The sequence below is a fragment of the Hemiscyllium ocellatum genome, chromosome 15, assembly GCF_020745735.1.
Source record: "Hemiscyllium ocellatum isolate sHemOce1 chromosome 15, sHemOce1.pat.X.cur, whole genome shotgun sequence".
In the NCBI taxonomy this organism is placed as follows: domain Eukaryota; kingdom Metazoa; phylum Chordata; class Chondrichthyes; order Orectolobiformes; family Hemiscylliidae; genus Hemiscyllium; species Hemiscyllium ocellatum.
Genome location: NC_083415.1, coordinates 30,634,909 through 30,659,476, shown reverse-complemented (window position 1 = coordinate 30,659,476; position 24,568 = coordinate 30,634,909). Strand labels below are relative to the sequence as shown.

At 41.4% G+C, this 24,568-nt stretch overlaps 1 protein-coding gene across 1 annotated transcript in view; it reads right to left on the bottom strand.

Annotated features, from left to right (window-relative positions):
- Positions 1–280: 280 nt before the first annotated feature.
- bpnt2 (3'(2'), 5'-bisphosphate nucleotidase 2) overlaps positions 281–24,568 on the bottom strand; it is a 60,165-nt gene continuing 35,877 nt past the window's right edge. Inside the window, exons 4-5 of the mRNA XM_060836013.1 lie at positions 12,237–12,398; positions 281–1,574 (exon numbers count right to left, since the gene is read on the bottom strand). Coding sequence (XP_060691996.1) covers positions 1,297–1,574; positions 12,237–12,398 — 440 coding nt within the window. The 3' untranslated portion in view covers positions 281–1,296. The remainder of the gene's footprint in view (positions 1,575–12,236; positions 12,399–24,568) is intronic.

The following is a 24,568-nucleotide window of genomic DNA, read 5'->3' as shown; positions in this document are numbered from 1 at the left end:
TCTTCTGCCTGGGAACCCTCCAACCACAAGGGATGAACTCAGATTTCTCCAGTTTCCTCATTTCCCCTCCCCCCATCTTGTCTCAGTCCCAACCCTCGAACTCAGCACAACCTTCCTAACCTGCAATCTTCTTCCTGACCTCTCCGCCCCCACCCCCACTCCAGCCTATCACCCTCACCTTAACCTCCTTCCACCTATTGCATTTCCAACGCCCCTCCCGCAAGTCCCTCCTCCCTACCTTTTATCTTAGCCTGCTTGGCACACTCTCCTCATTCCTGAAGAAGGGCTCATGCCCGAAACGTCGGTTCTCCTGCTCCTTGGATGCTGCCTGACCTGCTGCGCTTTTCCAGCAACACATTTTCAGCTCTGATCTCCAGCATCTGCAGTCCTCACTTTCTCCTAGAAGTTTTAACTGAATATCTAGTTTCACAAAATAGACTGCTATGGGAAAATTGTATTTAAATTTAATGTAGCTGCAAGATACGTTGTCTATGATCATGATATTGCTCTTCAGCAGAGACCAATGTATAGGGCTGGTACAGAATTTAATCTGGCATGAATAATTTTTTTTGGAAAGCAGCAAATTAAATTTCAAGTATCTCCGCAACAGTTACCAGTGTTGAATATTGTGGAGCTTTCCCATTCTTTGGTGAATAGATACCTCATCCCTCCAAGACACTATATGCTACACATCAATTGCCAGCTAACATTGGACAGGTGATATATTTTGCTCCTTAACTAAATTCTAAGATATGCGTGACATAGTTTCTGACCAGTTTTCTACCAATTATATTCCTTTTCACCCCATTTCCAGTCAAGTCTCCATGTCTCATCTGCCCAGATAACCCAGATGATATAAGCTCACTACATGGAGAATTATTCTGTCACAGTGAATTCGTGTTCCAATACAATAAAGAAAATGGCAACTGAACATTAACTATTCGGGTTAAGCATTCAGCTGTAAATAGCTTACCCCACGATGTAGACTTACAATTTTAAATATCACAGTGAAAGGTTCATTTAAATAACAATTCCATACGTAAAAAGAATGCTCAAAGTGGTGTGGGCCTGTCATTTAAACAAGATGCTATGTTTATGGAAATAGAGTTGAAGTTAGAATTTGTAATCATCTGAACAATAAGAATGGCTTCAGGAGACCTTGGAATTGATTAGGTTTCCTAGTCAATGCTGAACAAATCCATCGACATTAGATGTGAAATATTGTGCAGGATATGCTGATTTTCACTACAATGAGCAAAACAGCAAGAAGACTTTTTTTCTCAGTTTCTCTAAGGTCTACATTTTGGAAGCAAGATTTTTAAGGTCAGGTAATCGTTTAAGCAAAGCATGGTGATCTATCCCAATGGTTGCTACAAGTCCACCAGAATTGGAAGGAGAGTCACTGTAATCAATGTTGTCTCCTTCAATTGTTGTCATATGACCCCCTAGAGCTTTCAGGATGGCATTACCGGCACAAATGTCCCACTTCTTAATGAAGGTGACGTGGATGTACAAATCTGCACTGTCAGGTTGTATGTCTTCTCTAGTATCCAAAAGTGAAAGAACTTTGTATCCTGTTGTGTATTGGAGCAAAACAAAATACAGTGTTAAAATAAGATTTCCAATGTTACAGAAATATACAGATGGCCATTCAGCCTTTAAAACCTGCCTCGCCATTTAATATGATCATGGCTTAATATTTCACCTGATGAATAAATATAAAACAGTTTTAAAACAGTGTAACATTGCTGGTCAGTATCACAAAATGCCAAACAAACTCATGCTTGAACTAGTATCAATGTGGCAAGCAAATAAAAGATTAAAATTCATGAGCATTAGAATTCAAGAGCCTCAATGAAGCCTAATATAAAGTTAATATGTATCCAGAAACTACAGAAGTAAATAAATGTATTAATTTCTGCTGTTGTTCAAGAATCATCCATTGCTCCAACTGGAATAGTGCCGAGTGTGAAATATCAAGTTACTACACAAATGCAGACCCCAGGTAGGCAGCACTTAAACATAAGCTTAGCCTCTTTTGGTGCAGATGCAGCATTACACCAGATGATAACACTGACATTGGAATTAGTCCTGGTAACAGGGAGATGCAGAAGAGGGCATCCTTCATTTGCAGTTGGTCGAAGCGATTTCCAACACATCCTTTGTACAGGTGAGCATTTTCATATCCATGGCAGTATACAGTTCTCACCCCAATCATCACTCCAAGTTGCTGTCCGTGACTTCATTCCAATCAGCTTCAGGGACAAACCATATTAAAATAAGGCCTTGGAGTTTTAATAGCCTAGATCTTAGATCGAGAGTTCACCCATTCTGCCATAAACCCCCTGCAGGTTAAAACTGGGCTTGAATTCCTGTCATAATCAAATTGTCTCAATGCGTAAATAATAACAATCACAGTAGTTATAGAATCATACAGCATAGAAACAGAAACCTTTGGTCTAACTTGTCTATGCTGACCAGATATCCCAACCCAATCTCGTCCCACCTGCCAGCACTCAGCCCATATCCCTCCAAACCCTTCCTATTTAATCTTCCCTTTCTGCAAAAAGAGTTATAAAAGTCATCACTATTCAATTAGAAATTAAGTTAGAAATTCAAAACAATCAAATCAAAGTGACCATCACTTCTTGCCCTGGACAGATTCTGTCCCTCCCTGGGTTCACTTCCTTTCTCTTTCAGTTGCTGCAAATAGATAATTTCACCACAGAACTTTAAAAAGAAGAAATCCGCAGAAAAGGTTGGCTGACAGATGTAGGAGAGAGGAGGAAGTGTCAGTCTGGGTGATATTTTTATTTTAATCTAATCAACTGCAAAATCATGATACATCATTTAACTTGAGTTAAAGGATGTGGGCATTCCACACTAATTCACCATTCCTAAGTGTGTTTAAGAAGACCATGCTGAATTGTTCTCTGTAATTGCCACAGTACGCTTGACATCAATACAGTCTCATAGATATTAAGAATGAAGTTCCAGGATTTTGACCCAGCAGCAGTGAAGGAGTTCGGGGTTGTGAGAGACTTGCAGGAGAGGTTTTAGTTAGCCCCTTTGCAGTAACACTTCTAGGTGAGAGAGATCATGGGTATGGAAGGTAATTTCAGAGAAGTCTTGGTGAGTTTCAGTAGTGCACTTTGATGCTAAATTGACATGGTCAGCCACAGCCAGATAGTACAGTGGCTCAGCAGTTAACATTGCTGCCTCACAACACCAAGGACCTGGGCTCGATTCCATTGGGTGACTGTCTTTGTGAAGTTTGCACGTTCTCCTCACGTTTATGTGGGCTTTCTCCGGCTGTTCCAGTTTCCCACAATTCAAAGATGTGCAGATTGGGTGGGTTAGCTGTGGGATGCTCTTCAGAGGGTCAGTGCAGTCTCGGACTGAATGGCCTCTTTTTGCACTGTAGGGATTCTCTGATTCTAGATATTGCAGTTGTTGAGGTTAAATAGAATCAAAAACAAAACATTATTATAAATACGGCTGACATAAGTGGTGACACAGTGCAGTGAGCAGGTATGACACAGGTGTGGGGCTGTAATTACACAGAGGAGTGCTCAATCCTATATGGGCGATGGAAAGCACAGGCCAAATGTAGCAATTTCCCACAGGGAATGTGTCAAATCAGAATGTCAACCAGCCTGACATGCACAGTTCCAACCAATGATGTCCAGAATCCCTTTGGGAGAATTTTGGAAAAGGACAATCTACTAGATCTTTCTGTTGACAAAGAGCAATGCTGGAAAATCTAGCATCATGAGAATATTTCAATTTCCATGTAGTTGCATTTGTTTATCTGCAACTGCTGTTCTATTTATGATTTTGGTGCAACCTAATACCATAATAATATATAACAATAATTTCCATTGTCCAGTAGATTATACTTCACTTGATTTTCAAATATTTGCAAGGAACTAGCCAAACATTAGTAACTGACCTGTTAATAAGCAACAGTAAAGAAATAATTTCTTATGCCAAGTACTACACTTTATTAATAACTATGCAGCAGGCAGCTCATAATCAAAAAACGATAATTGAACTGGACCAGGCAAGTATATACTGCACACGAATTCTCACCCAGATTTTTGATGAAACGTTAATTGATAGTCTTTTACCCTGCTGTTGGATTCTATCTGGAATTATCAAGGACACAATTACAACTGAGTTACTAATCAAGGCAATATGAACTAATTCAGGTGCTGGGAACAACGTGCTCAAGATGGCAGTATAATAGATCACTCCAGCCAGAGGTCCTCTGCTTTACCACCAGTTCCTTTTCTTTCTACTTTTCTGCAGTTCTTCTTCCTAACTCCACACTCGCTCCTCCCCAAACTTTTAACTTCATAAACTTGCCCAGAGGGAGCGGAGAATTAAAGCGACTCTGCGTGCAGCCCAGCACACAAGCTGAGTTAGCAACCATGCTGCGCAGGTGGTGTGTTGTGGGCCAAAGCCCGGAGTGGGAGGCAGTCCGAGCCCGGTCTGACCTGTGAGTTGATTCCTGGAGGTGAGTCCTGAATGGTGACCAGGGAAGGGGACAGCGAGTCTTTGTGTACTGAGACCCAGCAGGCATGGACTATCTGAAAAGGACTATAATTTGAGTACTTTTTAAAAGATTTTTTTTCTTATTTTGGGCTCTGAGTAAGTTAAGTACTGTTTTGAAACTCTGTATTCTTATGCTAAACTTGCTTTTAGGTACCCAATACCTAAGATGGCACCAAAGCAGCGACATTATTAATTTTTCACTGCACTAATTTGAGTGCACATGACAATAAAGATCATTCTGTTCCATTCAAGAGACCAATGATTGAGGATGCTCAGACTCAGGGAAGAAGTGGCTAACTTATGACATTTAACTGAAAACATTCTACAGGGAAAGTCTACCATCACATCGCAAGTAAATCACGATTACCCTTGACTTTTACACTGCAGGGTTCTTTACGCAGTCTCTCAAGCACTGTCTTGTAGGAGGTCATGGGTATTTTTGCAGAGCCTCGTGTTGCGCTGCGCTGCTGATTCTCAAAATAACACATAGATAAAGAAAATTGGAGGTTGGAGCCTTTTAGCAGAGTGGTCATTACCAGTAATTTCACTTGAGCCACTTACAATCTGACACGCTGGGGTGAGCATCAGAATCAGGGTTGTAACATTGGGAAACAGAGGTCAAAATATATTTATTTTTCATTCCCTCCAGGGCTCTTGAGATATTCTCAAACATTATACTTTAAGTAGTTTCTTCACCATTCTTACTAACTCATTTATTAGATAATGCAATTGTGTAGTAACAATACCTTCAGTATTTATTTTGATAAATGAGTACTTGGACTGGCACAGTCAGATTTAAGAGAATTCAACAATATCCTCAGTAAACATCACATTGCCATTAAACTTAAAGGCAAACACACACAAGCAAAGCATTAACTTCTCACAATACAGGTACGTTAGCAACAAAGATTTTTTTCCCCCAAAATAATTGATACACACTTACGTATAATTAGCCATCAGGCCAATTACAGATTCTACACCTGGGTGAGCTCATAGCTAATCCTTTTCCTGTTCCATAAGCACAAAGGGGAAGATTTTAATAACGCTGTTACTGCACCTTAGATTTCAATCTTAGACTGAAATTTAATTAATGCCATAATGTTCATTCGAACAGTAACCACTGCATTTTCCACTCGCTTCTTCTACAGCCTTAAGTTACTGATTCCACAGACATTTGCAAGAAATTTCTTATCACAGTGGCTTTCAGGTTTTTTAGTTACTTACATAGTTGACTATTCCTTTGATGGGTTTGAAATGGTTCTCACCTTTCCCAGACATTCCCCACCCTACCCCTCCCTCAGGCTGCATCCACCCTGTGGTGGTCCCTCACTTTCTCACTGATCTTCCAATCAGAGGGTGATTCTCTCTTGTGTTTGCTGCTGACAAACTCAGTAGCAAGTGAAGTGTTCTGCTAATTGATTTTAGATGATAAATGGATTATTAAAGATGGTGCTTAAAAATGTGTTGCTGGAAAAGCGCAGCAGGTCTGGCAGCATCAAAGGAGCAAAGGATTCCTGAAGAAGGGCTTATGCCCGAAACGTCGATTCTCCTGCTCCTTCTTGCTGCCTGACCTGCTGCGCTTTTCCAGCAACGCATTTTTAAGCTCTGATCTCCAGCATCTGCAGTCCCCACTTTCTCCTTATTAAAGATGGTGTCCATTTCATTCCATTGAACAGATTTTGCATTGTGCAGTTGGATTTTTAAGGATGCACGAAGCAGCCACTCATACTCACAGGGGCATTAATTTCCTTAGCTCAATGTGTACGTTTTCTTTATACTTTCATAGAATGTAGGTACTGCTGGCAAGGCCAGAATCTGTTGTCCTCTCTCTCTGTCCTTGAACTGAGTGCCTTGCTTGGCCATTTCTTAAGGGAGATAAGTGTCAACCCCATTAGTGTGGAGTCACATGTAACTCTGGCCAAATAAGGCTGACAGAGATATTCACAAATCAGATGACTTTTGCAACAAATTAGTGCTAGCATCACTGTTTTCTATTCATTGATGGAACAGAGGAAAATATAAAAGGAATAACAGAATTTGATAGTGATAGCATATGGAACACAATGAATAACAGAATTCAAGGAGTCCTTAGAGATAAGTAAGTCTGGGACAGGGCTGAAGGATTATAACCAGTAATTTTTGGAATATGAATTAAGAGGATGCATAGAAAGATCTCAAAACCTGGTGATTACAATGTCTGTTAAAACACCATGGGAACCATGATATCATGGGAACCTGGGGCTGTCCATAGGAATGCCCATCATTCATGAGGTGCTTCACAGATTAGGTGCATGGAATAAGGGGAAGGACACTGGGACCATGTTGTATATGATTATTGTAACACAGAAGGTATAAAAATGCTGTACTTTACTGTAAAAATCAGAGTATGTCATTGATATCTCTTCTGATCTGAACTGTAGAACAACTGGGTTCTCATGTCGAGGCCAGATTCAGGGAAGATCTTTAGCCCTCTCTCTGCATTAAGTCATTGTAGTTTCAATAAAAGTCTGCATATGCCCGAAACCTGTCTGCTTCCTGAGTCTTTATCCCCGTGGGGAGGTACACTCCTATAATTGTTTGCAAATTTCAACATCTGCCACGGTGGGATTTGAAACTACATTCCCCAAAGCACTAGCCTGCATCTACAGAATGCCTGCCCATCATCTTTATGCCATGATCTCCCCTCAGCTGCATGTTTATGGAGTAAGACTCACCTGGTGTCACAGCAGTGCCAGGTTCAACTGGTGGCCACTGCTGGGACTAGAGGCAGTCCCCAAGGAAGAGGAGGCTATGGAGGTCCATCCTTAGGTAGCCATCGGGAGTGTCAGCAGATCCTGTTTGGCTGAATGAAATGAGGGAGTGGAAGAGGCTAGACAAGTGGGGGGGAAATATTAAGGCAGGTCAGAGTCCAATAGGGACAGGGACCTCTAGAGGAGAATTCCCTTTGCCCAACAGCACACTGTGCATCTGTTTGTGTGGATCAATCCTTGCAGCGGGTAAAATAACAACAGTCATAGGAAGAGATACTTAGGTGGTCATTAACTAGCCTGACATTTCCACTATCTCCTGTAAGGAGGGAGACAGGTTGATGTTGAATGGAAGACTGGCTGCACACTGCATTTTACAGGCCCCTCTGCCTGCAAACACACTGACAGGGAGATATTAAATCTTATAAATTCAGTCCATGCAGATGATTGTTTTACTTGCATATTTATTGCATAGACTCATATGTTCTTTATTTGTAAGACAACTAATTTTGAGTATTGCTAAGAAGGTTACATTTTGTCAAAGGGCACAAGACATTTCTCAACAATATAAATTCAACAGGAAAACCAGTAATGGCACTACGTGAGAAGAGAATGCTGATTGACTGGTAGGTGGATTCTGTTTGCTGGAAGCATTGTCATTGAGAGTGCACTGACTAATGCTGATTGACTGTTAAAAGCCAGAAATTGTTCACAATATAAACCAAGTTTGGACAGAGAATTGCCCTGTGAAATGAGCCATGAAATGAATGGATGGCTGTCACCTGTTTTGTTGAGTTGAACCAAGCATATTCTGATTGTATATATTATTTTCATCTGCAATTAACCCTTTGTATGAATACATATACTTTCTAGTACAGGCAAATGTGGCAAACAAGGGGTCAAAATGACAATCCTAAATTAGTTGTCTACATATTTCTTTACACATTCAGAATTATCCAGCAAATGTTGTCCAATTGCAGAAATTCATTCAACACTAGACACTGTGTCTCAAGTCTTGTGAGTGTGGGCCAACTGGGTATGGTCAGTAGGTTGCTGTTGCAATAGCTGAAGGGATATACTGTCTGATATAACCTGCTGGTCTTTGGAAAAATGGCCTACATTCCTGACACGACACTGACACTGCAATTCTTATACCATATTACTCATCTGTCAGATATGCAGAATGTCGTTTTGGCTTGACAGCAACATTTTGTTAGTACCACCCAATCAGCACTCTTCTCTCATGCAGTATACAATAAATGGTGGCCTTATCCTTGAATTTGGATTTTTGTGAAAGGTCCTGATGGGTGTAAGATGAAACGCTTCAACAAAACATGTTGTTTATTTAATCAGCAATATTCAAGTTATCTACTTGAGTATTGCTGATAGATATCAAATGTTCATCACTTTTGAGTCATGAAAATAAAAAGAAACTGCCAAATGTAAAAACTATTTCATGTGGCAAACTATATGGTCAACTATATTCTTTTTGAGTTATACAAAAACATAGAAGTTAGGAGCAGGATATGGAGGCCATTTTCAACTCTTCAAGCCTGCTCCACCATTCAATAAGATCATGGCTGATCATCGAGCTAAATACCCTCATCTCCACACCCCACACCCCCATATCCCTTTACGTACAAGAGCTATATCTACCTCCTTCTTGAAAACACTAAGTTTTGGCCTCATCCATTTTCTGTGTTTGTGAATTCCATTGGCTTGCCACTCTCTGGTTGAAGATATTTCTCCTCATGCCAGTCCTAAAAGATTTACCCCTATTTTTAAACTATGAGCCATAGTTCTGGATTTCCCAGCATTGGAGCCATCCTTCCTGCATCTAACTATCTTGTTCCATTAGAATTTTGAGTTTCTATGAGATCTGCCCCATCATTCTTCTAAACTCCAGTGAATACAATCCTAATTGAGTCAATCTCTCCTCATATGTCAATCTTGACAGTCAACTTGATAAACATTCACAGTACTCCCTTTGTAGCAAAAACATCCATCCTCAGATAAAGAGAGTTAATCTGCACACGTTACTCCAGATGTGGCTTTACCAATCCCCTATATCATTGCAGCAAGGCATTCTTGCCCCTGTACTCAAATCCTCTTGCTATGAAGGCCAACTTTAATTACTGCCTAATGCACCTGTGCACTTACTTTCAGTGACTGGTTCATGAGGACAGAGTCGAGAGTGTGGTGCTGGATAAGCACAGCAGGTCAGGCAGCAGAAATCTGATTCCTGATGAAGGGCTTTTGCCCAAAACATCTATTCTCCTGCTCCTCGGATGCTGCCTGACCTGCTGTGCTTTTCCAGCACCACACTCTCGACTCTGATCTTCAGCATCTGCAGTCCTCACTTTTTCCTGGTTCACAAGGACATCCAAGTTTCGCTGAACATTACCTCTCAATTTACAACCATTCAAGTAATAATCTGCCTTCCTAATTTTGCTACCAAATAGCTGAAGGGATATACCGTCTGATATAACCTGCTGGTCTTTGGAAAAATGGCCTACATCCCTGACACGACACTGACACTGCAATTCTTATACCATATTACTCATCTGTCAGATACGCAGAATATCGTTTTGGCTTGACAGCAATATTTTGTTAGTACCACCCAATCAGCACTCTTTTGTTAGTACCACCCAATAACCTCACATTTATCCACTTTATACTACATCTTCTATACATTTGTCCACTCACTCAGCCTGTCCAAATCACATTGCAACCTCATTCTCATTACTTTCAAAAAACACTTGTTAAAACTCTTGTTTTTAGAAAGGAAATAAATGCCATAATTCAACGACTTTACTAAAAAAAAAAGATTGCTAATTCTTTATTATTTGCAGCAATTCAGTGATAAATACATGTTCAGGAAGTATTAAAAGGTTATTGTTACAGATGTCTTCTGGTTGACCTACCATCTTACATGCCTGCCAATTTGACAAACAAAGTAGTACATTCTTAAAATGCTCTTTGACACTGTGTCATTTGCAGATTGGAAAGCACACAACTAAAAGGTATTTAGTCTATTCCTTGACAGAAGATGCAAATATGCCCCCATGTGGCTAGAAATGGATATGTCTTCATGTTTATCACATACTGTGCAGTTATGATATTATGAGCATTCAGTGGCTGCAGCGACACCACTGTTCAACATTTCACAAAGACAGCATCAGGTTTTAGTGTTATATTAACAGGCTTCCAAGCCTGGCTATAACCAAAGAACAGCTTCTTTTACAAACGTGATCGACGATGCCCTCCACCGCATCTCCTCCACTTCCCGCTCCTCCGCCCTTGAGCCCCACCCCTCCAACCGCCAACAGGACAGAACCCCACTGGTTCTCACCTACCATCCCACCAACCTCCATATACAGCGTATCATCCGCCGTCATTTCCGCCACCTCCAAATGGACCCCACCACCAGGGATATATTTCCCTCCCCTCCCCTATCAGCGTTCCGAAAAGACCACTCCCTCCGTGACTCCCTCGTCAGGTCCACACCCCCCCACCAACCCAACCTCCACTCCCGGCACCTTCCACTGCAACCGCAAGAAATGCAAAACTTGCGCCCACACCTCCTCCTTACTTCTCTCCAAGACCCCAAGGGATCCTTCCATATCCGCCACAAATTCACCTGCACCTCCACACACATCATCTATTGCATTCACTGCACTCGATGTGGCCTCCTCTATATTGGGGAGACAGGCCAGCTACTTGTGGAATGTTTCAGAGAACACCTCCTGGGACACCCGGACCAACCAACCCAACCATCCCGTGGCTCAACACTTTAACTCCCCCTCCCACTCCACCAAGGACATGCAGGTCCTTGGACTCCTCCATTGCCAGAACATAACAACACGATGGTGGAGGAAGAGCGCCTCATCTTCCGCCTGGGAACCCTCCAACCACAAGGGATGAACTCAGATTTCTCCAGTTTTCTCATTTCCCCTCCCCCCACCTTGGCTCAGTCGAATCCCTCGAACTCAGCATCGCCTTCCTAACCTGCAATCTTCTTTCTGACTTCTCCGCCCCCACCCCACTCCAGCCCATCACCCTCACCTTGACCTCCTTCCACCTATCACATCTTCATCGCCCCTCCCCGAGGTCCCTCCTCCCTACCTTTTATCTTAGCCTGCTGGACACACTTTCCTCATTCCTGATGAAGGGCTTCTGCCTGAAACGTCGAATTTCCTGTTCCTTGGATGCTGCCTGACCTGCTGCGCTTTTCCAGCAACATATTTTCAGCTTTCTTTTACAAACACCAACCAAACTTAAAAGTATAGTGATGGAAAATCAGGTGCTGACATTTCTATCTGGACTTCACTTCCTCCTAGCCATCATTAACTTTCTCTTTGCCACTCAATACATGTACATGACACTGGTGAAACAAACTCTGTTGATATACCTAATTGCTCATTGCTTTCTCTGTCTTCCCTAGAAACTACCAGAAGGATGGCAAGTAGTGCCTCAGATGATGGAGGAATGTAGCCTATTAATGAAGGCCTATTATTGGGACCACTCCTGAATGCATCCATCAAGCCAAAGGTCTACAGTTAAAGTGGTAATTCAGTCTCTGTGATGTTTCTGTCCATTCCCTTTGTTGTAGTGATTGCTTTGCAGCTCCTCTGCAGTAGGTTTCATTTTGGTCAAAGAGCTCCCAACAGGACCCAATGGTAAAGTGGCCTGGGATCACAGTGACAGATGTTCTACCTTAACCATATGTGGGCATATTTTGGACACCCAACTACAATGCAATCTATCAAATTGTTTGCCTTGTTATCTGGATTAATTTTGTTTTTTAAAAGAGGGTCAGTTCTTGGTTTCACCTACATGAGTGATATTATTATCAATAAGATTACTGAACTGATCCATGAAGGCAAGGATAGAAAATGTATCAAGCTAGACTTGCTAAATGGGATTACTCACCTGCTCCACCAGCAGGGATAACAGTAGTGTTACTTCCAAAAGCTCCTTTGCTGAAATACTGCACTGCTCCTGCATGGGATCTGGAGACAATCACTGTAGGTGTCTTCTCATTGTACATTTTCCGTGGATGAATGTTTGATGCACCATCAACCATAGCCCAAGCTACAAAACCGAAAGTAAAAGAAATGCATCATTTTGGATGCCAGGCAAGGAATACTAAAACACAGCAGCTCTTAACCATACTCTGTTTTTATATATTTTCTAATCAACTTCTTCAGAACTATTAAAGTGGGACTTGAATTTGTGTCTCCTGGTCCAGTGATAGACCATTGCACTACAAGTGCCCCAAAAAGTGTTTTTATTTTGTAACACATATCTGTTCACTTTCAACATTAACTGCCAGTTATTAATCGTTGATTATTTGTGTTAAATTGCATACAAATGGCGGCCGTTAATTTGCATCCTAATGAATACACTCCCTCTCTCCCTCAACCCATGCCCCCTCATTGTGTTTTTTGCTAGCATTGCCCTTCACAGACTTTGCTGGTCAATACACAATTAGTCATATGGGTGTTTTCCTGGTGGTAGAAAAAACATACATAATAAATTCCATTCACAATGGCATCTTTTCTTTGTCTCAATTTTTTTTTAATAACTTTGTAACCATGAATGATTTGGAGGGAAAGAATGAATACACACATGCCTGCCTAAGCACCCTGTCCCATGCCCTCACTTCTTGTTGCTCGTACTTAATAGGCTTTGCTTGTAAATATTCAATGCGGGTGTTTTCCTGCTGGTGGGGGAAAAAAAATATATAAAGTCGATTCACACATACTTTCATTTTTCTTTCTCATTGTAACAAAAAAAAACACGGCTGATTTGGGGGAAAATACAGCCAAACAAAAAAAAAACATGACTGCTGGGCCCTCTTGTGATGTGGTGTCCCTAGCCAAAGTAGAAAAAATGTGAATACAGGCAGGGATGAACTGAATTAGTTATCTAGAATCCTGGTTAATGTTCTGAGGACATGGGTTCAAATCCCACAGTGACAGGTGGTGAAATTTGAATTCAATAAAGACCACATGGTGACCACAGAACCATTGCCATTAAAAAAAAGGCAAAGTGGTAGTACCCCTAACTCTGGATGAAGAAGTAAGGTTCAAGACTTATCCTGTTCCAGAGGTGTGCAAACGTTTCTCTGAATAGGCTCATTAGAAAGTAAGAATGAGGACACTTAAACGGGTCTCTTGTGGTGTTGCTTCCTCTGGACAAGGACGCCTGGGTTCAAGTCCCATCTGTTCCAGGGTTATGACATAATCTGTTATCTCTGAACAGGATGATATAAAATATCTAATGAACGTACAGAAGCTAAAACTGCTTGTTGATTAATTTATCTGGTCGGGACTTGGGACCAAGCCCTTGTGGCCAAGAGGCAGGGACACTACCATAGCACCACAAGAATGTATAAATTATTTTTAATTAATTTGTATTGACATGTTATGGCACAGCTCTTGAGCAGCTAGGACTTGGACCAAGACCTTCTGACCCTAAGATGAGTTCAGAGGTATGTGTATATAATATGTAACGCTAAACAAATGCACAAGTGTGCAATGATTGACTCTAGATCTATAATTCGCCAGTTGGCTTTCTGGAATAGAATACAATGTTAGTATCCATAATGGTTGACCAAACCATTAGAGGTCAAATTTTATGAATACTCTATGAGTATGTGGTTTGGCTGTTAACCATTAAAACTCCCATCCAGAGATTGTTGACAGATTCTGCAAATGTTATATCATTCATGCCATTACTTTTGCCAAAATGTTCTGCATTTCTAATCTGAAAATAGGCTGCAGTGAACATAGATCAAAATCAGAAGTAGCACAAAGATCATTGCCCTTTTTGTTGTTTCAAAGACAATGCCTGGTAATTTCATTTAGGGCTAATACTTTAACAGTAATAGTTTATAATTCCTCATAAGAGTAACTTTAACTTGGTCATTTTTTATTAACTGTGTGCAATTATTTGGGTTCATTCATGCTTTCCCATAGTTATGGATAAAAGATTAAGGCACTACCTAAAAGAAATGGTGACTAAAAAAGTTATTTCATTTATTTCTTAAAAGGAAGAAACTCAGAATTGCTCCCTACTATGCAATGCTTTGAATTTTTTGAACCAAATACTAATAAGTACAAAAAAAATTGCTAAACCAAGTTGCGACAAAGCTCTCCTAACTTAGACTCTTTGTTCAACTCCACCTGCAAAACACCACTGAAGTATCTAATAATTCTGGATTCCTGACTCAGCTATCGAGCCTATTGTAATTACTTCAATAAAATATCTGACATCAATTTATTACTCCTTCCAATTTTTATCAGAAATTACAAAGGGGCAAGATTATTTCTGCTCTTATTGATTCACTCCTGCACTTTAAAATCCATACAATTTTTTTTTTCAATGAGATCCTAACCTTTTCACTTACCCAACAAACTATTTTCTGGATTTTATTTAGTTCAAACCATCCTTGTCTGTGACATTGAAAAATTACGATTCCATCTTTACAGGTGGAGACATCAGATGAATGAAATAACGACAGCAATTTGTCACACATTGTTATTTTCACAATCGATGATTGAGGGAAAACATTTTGAAGTGAAATAGGCTGGAGAGCTATTAGTTCCAGGGCATTTCTAAATTTGAGCAAAAATTAAACAAATTTTATTACATTACCAGATCTTTAAAACAGGCCTTCCATATAGATTCACAACGGGGGCAGATTTTGCAGCAGTCAGACAGTGGATATGTCATTGCAGATTGAAGTTGCACATGGAGCCCCTGTGGAATCTCTACCATAGCACTCTTCGAAGGAACCGTCCAGGAAATTGAACTGTCCACTGAGCAATTCCTTTATGTTGCAATCTCTCTGAACGTTTCCATTTAAATTGGAGACTTTGGATGGTTTTGATGAAATTAAGTAAAATAGTCACTGAGGGACAGTTAAATCCATAGCATAACTCCTGCGTAACTATCAAACAGAGCCCATACTTATCTCACACAGCACCAACTGCACATCTCCCAGAGCCCTTACACACATTTAGAACCTGACCAAGACTCCCTGATAACCCCACCCCTTTCTTTCACTCCCACCAGATCCAACCCAACTATTCACCTCCACAGTTGGACTTGATCCCCCAAATGACCTGACACTCTCTCACTCCTCCCCAGTTAGATATGACCTGATCCAAACCCTGATGCCTCTCTCCCCGCCAACCCAACTTGACCCCTTCACCATCCCTACTCTGCAGCTGTCCAATCCCCGTCCTTGCCGAGCTCGAACTGACCCAACCAGTTTTCCCCTGTCCCTCGCTGAATCCTGACACCATAAGGCTCTCTGTACCCACCTGACCTAACTGAATTAGACCACCCTTACACACAAACTTGCTGCATCTAATTCAGCACTCCTGCCCAAATCCACCTTCCCATTTCCCTCTGCTCATTGGGACTGAGCTGAAAATGTGTTGCTGGTTAAAGCACAGCAGGTTAGGCAGCATCCAGGAACAGGAAATTCGACGTTTCGGGCATAAGCCCTTCATCAGGAAGGGCTTATGCTCAAAATGTCGAATTTCCTGTTCCTTGGATGCTGCCTAACCTGCTATGCTTTAACCAGCAACACATTTTCAGCTGTGATCTCCAGCATCTGCAGACCTCATTTTTTACTCATTGGGACTGAGGCCAAGCACACTCCCTCTGTGACCTACCACTGGATCCAAACCTCCCAAACACCTAACCTCATCATCCCACTCCTCAATGGATCAGATTTCTTCCAACCTACCCTAAACAACACATCATTTATCTGCTCCCCTTGCCACTATGCATCCTGCCATGCTATTCCTTTCCCACTGCTGGCAACCTACCCAGTTGGTCCTCTACTTACCAAACACCTTACCATCTGGCACACTCCCTCTCTCAGTATCCTAATATCACACTTATCGGATGTGCTGAATCCTTTAACAGCAGCAGAACCTTTCAATTTGAGAAAACAGTAGCTAACTGCAGTGAAAAGGGGGCATGGTTTGCCTTCCTCTTACAGTTCTGCGCTTTGAAGGACCTGTCAGAATGGAAGTATGACTCCGCATTTCAGAGGGAATGGGAGAAAATGAGCATTGCAGGTGCTGGAGATCAGAGTCGAAGAGTGTGGTGTGGGGCATTTCCCCTCCCCCACCATATCCCAGATCCAACCTTCCAACTCAGCACTGCCCTCTTGACCTGTCCTACCTGTCCATCTTCCTTCTCACCTATCTGCCTCACCCTCCTCTCCAACCTATCACCTTCACCCCCAACTTCACCTACCTAACACATTCTGAACTATCTCCCCCCCCCCCCCCCCCAGCTGCATCACCCTCCCACTTATCTTGGGCCACCCTGTCATTCCTGATGATTTTCTTATGCTTGAAACATCAATTCTCCTGCTCCTTGGATCCTGCCTGACCGGCTGTGCTTTCCCAGCAATACACTTTGATTTTGGAGGGAATCTTGAGCAGAATCTCCTCTCAGCAATGAAGACTTCCCTCCTTTCATGAAAAAGCACCAGAGTGGCAATCCTCATGAAATCATCACTCCGAGAAAACATGTTTCAAGATTTGAGTCAAAATATGAGGGAAAGGCGAAAGTGCACATCATCTTTAGATCTTTAAGGATAGACTTTGCTTGTAACATATTTTATTACTACTTCCAGTCCAGTTTATTTGCACAATTGTCTCACCCACTGTCCCAACAATGATTCAATTTGCTGGTCTTTCTGTCAGAAAACTACAGGATGACCTTATATAGATCTCCTGGTCCCTATTTTAACAGCAGGCTAGTTTTCTCTAATGATCTTGACCAATGATTTTCTCTTAACCAATTTCATTAAAAAAGTTATCTGGTCATGATCATATTGCTGTTTGTGGAAGCGAGCTGTGTGCAAATTGACAGCCGTGTAACCTCAATTAAAATTAGATTTCTTCAATGACAACCTGAGGCCAGGAAGAGTGATGCATATAAAAATGAAACTATGCACCTTAATGGAATTTATTTACAAACAGAATTGACAGCTTTAAACCAATACAAAGGTGGGGGGGGGGAATGGTAATTTCAGTGTGTGTGTGTGTGTGTGTGTGTGTGTGTGTGTATATAGAGAGAGAGAGAGAGAAAGAGAAACATAGTGGTTCAATAAGACTGTGGTTTATTTTTGGATAACCTTTGAAAGAAATGTGAGGTTCAAAGTTCAGCTCACCATTTCCATCTGTGTTCATTTGAACACTAGGGGTATGGCAATTCAACAACTGCATTTGTTGCCATGGAGACTACTTCCAATCTCTCACCATTACTTCAAGGATCATAACAATCTTGTCTGCAATTATCCAGCAAAAAAGGGTTTCCAACATTCATCAGATAGTTCAGTTAGCTGTTTTACAGCCTACTTTGGCACACAAATATCCTGCATGCTGTGCCTGTCAAGAGTATTTAGAGATGTTCATTTTTTTCCCCATCTATCAGGTAGGTTCGGTCCTCACCATTCATTGCTTTCTGCAACATTATTTACACAAATATCAATATGCATTTGTTGCTTTGACACTTATGGTATTTATTTATTTCCAAAGGATGTTTTAGCCAAACAAACTTGAGAAGTAGCATATTAATAACAACGGTGTTGATGAGTAAACACAGTTGAAAATGAAGGTAACTTATTAATAATTGGTCAGAGCCTGCAGTGGGCAGCAAGTGCACAAGTCATTGAGAGGGCTTGTGTTTGTCCATTGTCTTGAAGAGTAATTATGAACATCACAGGGTCTAAACCAGGAAGTGTTCGTTAGAATTGTGAATTCAATATCAAATCTAGTACAAGAAGTGAAATAATGAGAGGGAAAAAATTGACTGGATCACAACAAGTAAAAATGATAATATAAAAATGTTTAAAAAAGGTTTTCTTAAAATTAACAATTCAATAGTAATTGAGATGAAGGAAGGAATCACTACATGTCTAAATATTAAGTTTCAGTGACAGATAGGTTGTATGGCTTGGATTAACATTGATCATGCTGTTAAAATGATACTTGCATAGCAATTGATCAGCCCTAACCTTCTGCAGTGAGTTTAGTCTACGTCTATGATGTCAGTACAGAAGTCTCACAGTACTCAAGACATTTGGAGGGTGACCTTTGAACGCTGTTTTTCAGAGGATTATGGGGAGGCAAAGCATCTTGGACACTAATTTTAAATTACACATTTACATTCAGGAGAACTTGTTATCTGATCCCCTCATTAATAAGAGAGAGGGTCCTGTAGCTTTTCTGTTATTTTTATAAAATTGTCTTTTTCCTTTAACTTGACTTGAAAACTGAATATTTAAGAGCCTGTCTTTCTTTCTCCAAATCATGATGCATTAACACATCTTTCAAATGCATTCACTGAGTTCATTTCATGTCAGAAAGGATGGAAAAACTAAAGGGCAGAGAGTGAGACTTATGATTCTGACAGAATGGTTCATGGGAGCAGGGGATGACATAGAAAATAAGAGTAGGAGTAAGCCATCTGGCCTCTCAATTCTATCACAGCTAATCATCGAACTCAGTAAACTGTTCCCACTTTCTCCCTGAAAGCTTTGATCCCTTTAGCCCTAAGAACTATGTTTAACTTCCTTCTGGAACACATTCAATGTTCTGACTTCAACCACTTACTGTGGCAAAGATGTCCACAGGCTCACCACTCTCTGGGTCAAGAAACGTCTCTCATTCTCAGTCCTAAATGGCCCATGTATCCTTTACTGTGACCCTTGGTTCTGCGCTCCTCAGTCATTCCTGCATTAACCTTGTCCAATTCTGTTACAATTTGATCAGATATTACCCCTCATTCTTCAAAACACCAGTAAATGTTACAAAAACAGAAACTGCGAGACAGAGTCAGCAGGTCTGTCAGGGCAAACAGAGTTACTGTTTCCAGCCCAGTGATCCTTTTTCAGAACTGACTGTAGCCTGGAAAAGGTTGGCATATATGCTGAAGGTGAGGAGGGGGTGGGGAAAGGAGTAAATGATAGGCGGTGGTAGAGCCTGGAGAGACAGGACAATTGGGCAGAGAAAGGAATGGGTAAAGATTAGCCTGGGAGAATCAATGGGTGCTTAGAGCCTAAAATTATTGAACTCTGCATTGAGTCCTGGAGGCTGTAGGGTTCCCATGTGGAAATGAGGAGCCATTCTTCCAGCTTGCCCTGAGTTTTGCTGCAGCACTGTAGCAAGCCTGAGACAGCGACGTTGTCCAGGGAAAAGGGTGGTGTGTTTCAGTGGCGGGCAACAAGCAGCTCAGGGTCATTTTTGTAGACAGAACGCCGGTGTTCTGTAAAGCAGTCACCCAGTCCGTGCTTCGTCTCCCCGCGGGACCATATTGTGAGCAGCGAATACAGGAGATTAGATCAACTGAAATGCAGGTAAATTGATGCTTCATCTGGTAGGTGTGTCTGGGGCCTTGGATGGTGAAGAGGAAAGAAGTGTTTCACCTTCTGCGATTGCATGGGAAAGTGCCGTTGGGGGGATGGGGGTGTGTGGGAAGGCATTGGGAATGAAGGAGGAATAAACCTATATATCCTGGAGGGAACAGTCCCTGAAGAAGGCTGATGATGGATGGGAGGGGAATATGGGTTTGGTGGCAGCATCCCATCAGAGGTGGCCGAAATGGCAGCTAAAAATCCTTTGGATGTGGAGGCTGACGGAGTGCAAAATGAGGACAAAGGGGGACCCGATCAGTGTTGTAGGAGTGAAGACAAAGGACTGCGAGAGAAGACAGCTTAGGGCCATGTCAACCATGGCGGTGTGAATCCTCCAGTTGAGGAAGAAAGTGGACATTTCTGAGGCTCCCTTGGCAAATATGGCATCATACCGGGGAGATGGAGGTACTGGGAGAATGGAATAGAGTCTTTAAAGGAAACAGGGTGTGAGGACACATAGCCAAGGTAACTGTGGGAGTTGGTAGATTTGTAGTGGATATTGGTGATTAGCTTATTCCCAGAAATGGAAACACAGATGTCAAGGCAGGGAAAGTAGTAGTAATCAGAAATGTACCAGGTGAAGGTGAGAGCAGGATGGAAATTGGAAGCAAAACTGATCAATATTTCCAATTACATTTGAAAGAGGGAAGCAGCACTGATGATATCAATGTACCAGAGAAAGTGTTGTGGGGAGGTACTTAAATAGGACTGGAACAAAGAATATTTCACATATCCTACAAAGAGGCATGAATAACTAGGGCCCATGCAGGTACCCATAGCCCCAACCTTGATCCAAAGAATGTGGGAAGAGTTAAAGGAGAAGTTGTTCATAGTGAGGACTCTGTTCAGCTTGAAGAAGGATCACTGAACCAGAAATGATAACACTGCTTTCTCTCCAAAGATGCTGTCAGACCTGAGTTTCTCCAGCAATTTCTGCTTTTGTTTCTGATCTCTTGCATCCATTGTGCTCTTTGTTTAACTCTGTCACATCTTTTCCAGGTACTCCGACCTTGAAGAAGTCCTGCTCCTCTCTAATGACACGATTTCCGGTCTAATCGGTTTTCTTGTTAACCATCATTACTTTTGTTGCTGTTCCCAGTGTTTGACAAGGTATTTGGCAAAATGTACTTCTACAGTCACAGCTCAGATTCACCCAACATGGATTCTTTAACCTCTGGCATTTTTATCTAGTGAACATAATCCTAACTAATCCAGTCTCTCATCATATATCAGTCCTGCCGTCCCTGGAATCATGCTGGCAAACTTTCAATATACTCCTTCCACGTTCAAAAAAACTTTCCTCAGATAAGGAGACTAGAACTGCACACAATACTCCAGGTGTGCTCTCACTATTGTCCTGTATAATTGCAGCAAGATATCGTTGCTCCTTTACTTGAATCCTCTGGCTATGAAGACCTACATACCATTTGCCTTCTTCACAGCCTCTTCAAATGTAAGTTCCATGTTGGGATGAAAGAAACGGTAACACAATCTTCTTGGTTTGCTGTTTCCCAATATTTTGATTTCCAGGCAGTATGGTGCACACCAGAACTTCTTTAAAATTGCTCAATAATTTTAAATGGCAGAGTTGTTGAATCAGGTACCCTTAATAGAAATCTCTCAATCTTCATTAGTAAGAAGTTAAAAGTGGGTAGATTCTGTGATAGAAACCTAATCCATTATGGCAGAATCAGGCTTAGACAACTGGTTGAAAATTGACTTCTTTCACCTTACAGAGCTCTGGAAATGCACACAGACTGTCATGAAACAGAATCCAGATGGTTTTGTGAAAGATGATTTAGATGTTTAATTTTTTTTAAGCACTTGTTGAATACCTTTAAAGTATCATAAGCATATTTTGAGTCTCTTTGGTGGACTGTTCATTCAAACAAGAGAAGCTACCTCATTAAATCCAAAAAAAAACTATCAAACCAGATTTCACTCTTGGATCTGACTGTCGTCTTAAAATCAGTCTGGATCATAACAATCATCTCCTCCTTCCTGGTCCCACAACAATGTCAACTCAAAATTCTTTTTTAATGTGTTTAATTTGGATTAGATTACTTACAGTGTGGAAACAGGCCCTTTGGCCCAACTAGTGCACACCGACCCTCCAAAGAGTAACCCACCCAGAATCATTCCCCTACACTTAACACTATGGTTGATTTAGCATGGCCAATTCACATAACCTGTACATCTTTGGACTGTGGAAGGAAACTGGAGCACCCGGAGGAAACCCACGCAGACATGGGGAGAATGTGCAAACTCCACATAGACAGTTGCCTGAGGCAGGAATTGAACCCGGGTCTCTGGTGTTGTGAGACAGCAGTGCTAACCACTGTGCCACCGTGCCACCCTGATCATTTTAAAACCTCACCTTTCCCTATCTCTGCAAATTCTTTTAGCCCTACATCTCTCCCACAAAATCTCAAAAGTCCTCAGACATTTTGCATTTCCATTTTGTTTGTTTCAACTCTTAATTCTTCAATGCGAACAAGCAAAATACTATGCATTTGGTAAACAGAAAAATCTCTTCATAAAGTATGAACTTAGCATAGACTGTTAGACTACACAAGGCTGGCATTGATTCAGTGCTGTAATGAATGTCCTCTTTGTTCCCACCTCAGAGAAAAGTGTGGTTCTGTCAGTCTTTCACTCAGGATAAGTAATGCTAAAAGCAAATGGAAAGCCGAAGGAAACAGTTCAATGGAAAGCATTCATTTAAGCTCTAAAATGAATTTCTCCACCCAACACTGAAAACACCTGATAAAAAAAGACCATTTTGTCAATTAAGATAAAATTAATTTCATAGCTAAACATTGATGCTAAAATCATTCTTTGTGTTAAGTAAATCAGGTTTTGTATTCAATGTTGAATTAGATACAATGATGAAAAGAATAGTTTCTCTAATTTAAGCAATATTTTAATAACATTCTCTCCCTAAATGCTAAGCTATGTTCACCTCCTACAAAAGAAAATCTACCATCACCCCTTGACATTCAATGTTGCTAAATCCCCTACTATCACCATCCTGGAATTTACCTCTGACCAGAAATTGAACTAGACTTGTCTTATAAATAGTGTGGTTACAAGAGAAGGGCAGAGGCTAGGAATCCTGTGACAATTAACTCATCTCCTGAATCCCCAAAGCCTGTCCACCATCTACAAGGCAGAGGTCAGGTATGTGATGGAATACACTCCACTTGCCTGGATGAATACAACTCCAACAAAACTGAAAACAAAACCCTGATGCTATACAGGACAAAGGAAAATAGCTGAAAATGTGTTGCTGGAAAAGCGCAGCAGGTCAGGCAGAATCCAAGGAACAGGAGATTCAACGTTTCGGGAATAAGCCCTTAACTTGATTGTTTGAAGATGTAGCAAAAATCATACACATTAGTAGCAATGTTTCATCTATAAGAAATGCTGCAGAAGTTTACCAAGGCTCCTTTAGACAGCACCTTCCAAAACCACAACCTCTACCACGAGAAGGACAAGAGCAGCATATTCGTAGGAATATCACCACCTGCAATTTCTCTTTGAAGCCAATCACCATTTCGCCTCAGAAATATATCACCTTCTATCTACGGTTGCTGGAAAAAAAACTTGGAACTCCTTTCTTAACAGCACAATGGGTGTAATTATAGCAAATGGACAGCGAGGGGGGTGGGGGGGGGGGGGGGGGAAGGACAACTAGGAATGGGCAATAAACGATGGCCCAGCCACCAAAGCTCACATCCCTGATTGAGTAATAAACAAAATTACACTGCATACATCCTGTTCTTCACTTCGACAGAAGGGTGCTCAATAGAAAGTAGTCTGGTGCTTATTGGGAGTCCAGTGGCCCTCAACTGACTAGTCACTCCTTACAATTATTGGCTTTCAGTCACAGCGCAGTAGCCCTGGATCGTGAGGGAAAGAGAAGAAGCGTGTGTTTGGACAAAAACAAGTCTCATGGTCAGCCTTTAAGAATACACCTAAAGTAGATTTCTAGTCAAGATTAAGGCACTTGGGCAAAAATAAAATGGATATTCCTTTAACAGGACTTTTATGTTTTCTTACATGTTCATATACTTTTGATGAAATAATCATTGTTGCTTTCAGGGAGGGTGTAGAGGAATGAACATGGGAGAACTCCCTCTAATTACATCAACTCTTTAACTTTAATTATTCCAAATTCCAGAATTGGCAGGGGTGGGCCCCACTTCCACCATCACTTAAATTCATGGCAAGAATTACTGCGTAGGCAGAAAGACTCTCCACTTCAGTGAAAATTATGCTCTGCTCCCCCACCATCGCCCCTGAAACATTTTTACAATGAGGAAACTGGAAGGTGGTTTCTAATTTCAGATCTGCGGTTGGTGGAGGTAATTGCACATGTTAAAGGTACAGCTGTCTCAGTCAGATATATTTTCATGAGGGGAAGGTCTTAACAAAACCTCTTTACAATAAAAGCGGAGGAGGAGGTTAAAGCCACCAGAGTTGCCTAGAGAGACAATGGTCTGTTCGAAAGATCTGTTCCTTTAGACAGATTAGGTATTCAGTGAGAATATGGCACATTGACCTCTACCTCACCGAAGCCAGCGCCAACTCATTGATACCACCCCCTCGACCACAACCTTACTTCCCATCACCAAACCATCATCTCCCACACCATTCACAACCTCATCACCTCAGGGGATCTCACATCCCCAGGCTTCAACCTCATAGTTCTCCAACCCCACACCGCCCAGTTCTACATCTTACTCAAAATCCATAAACCTAACTGCCCCTGTCGTCCTATTGTCTCCCCCTGCTCTTGCCCCACTGAACG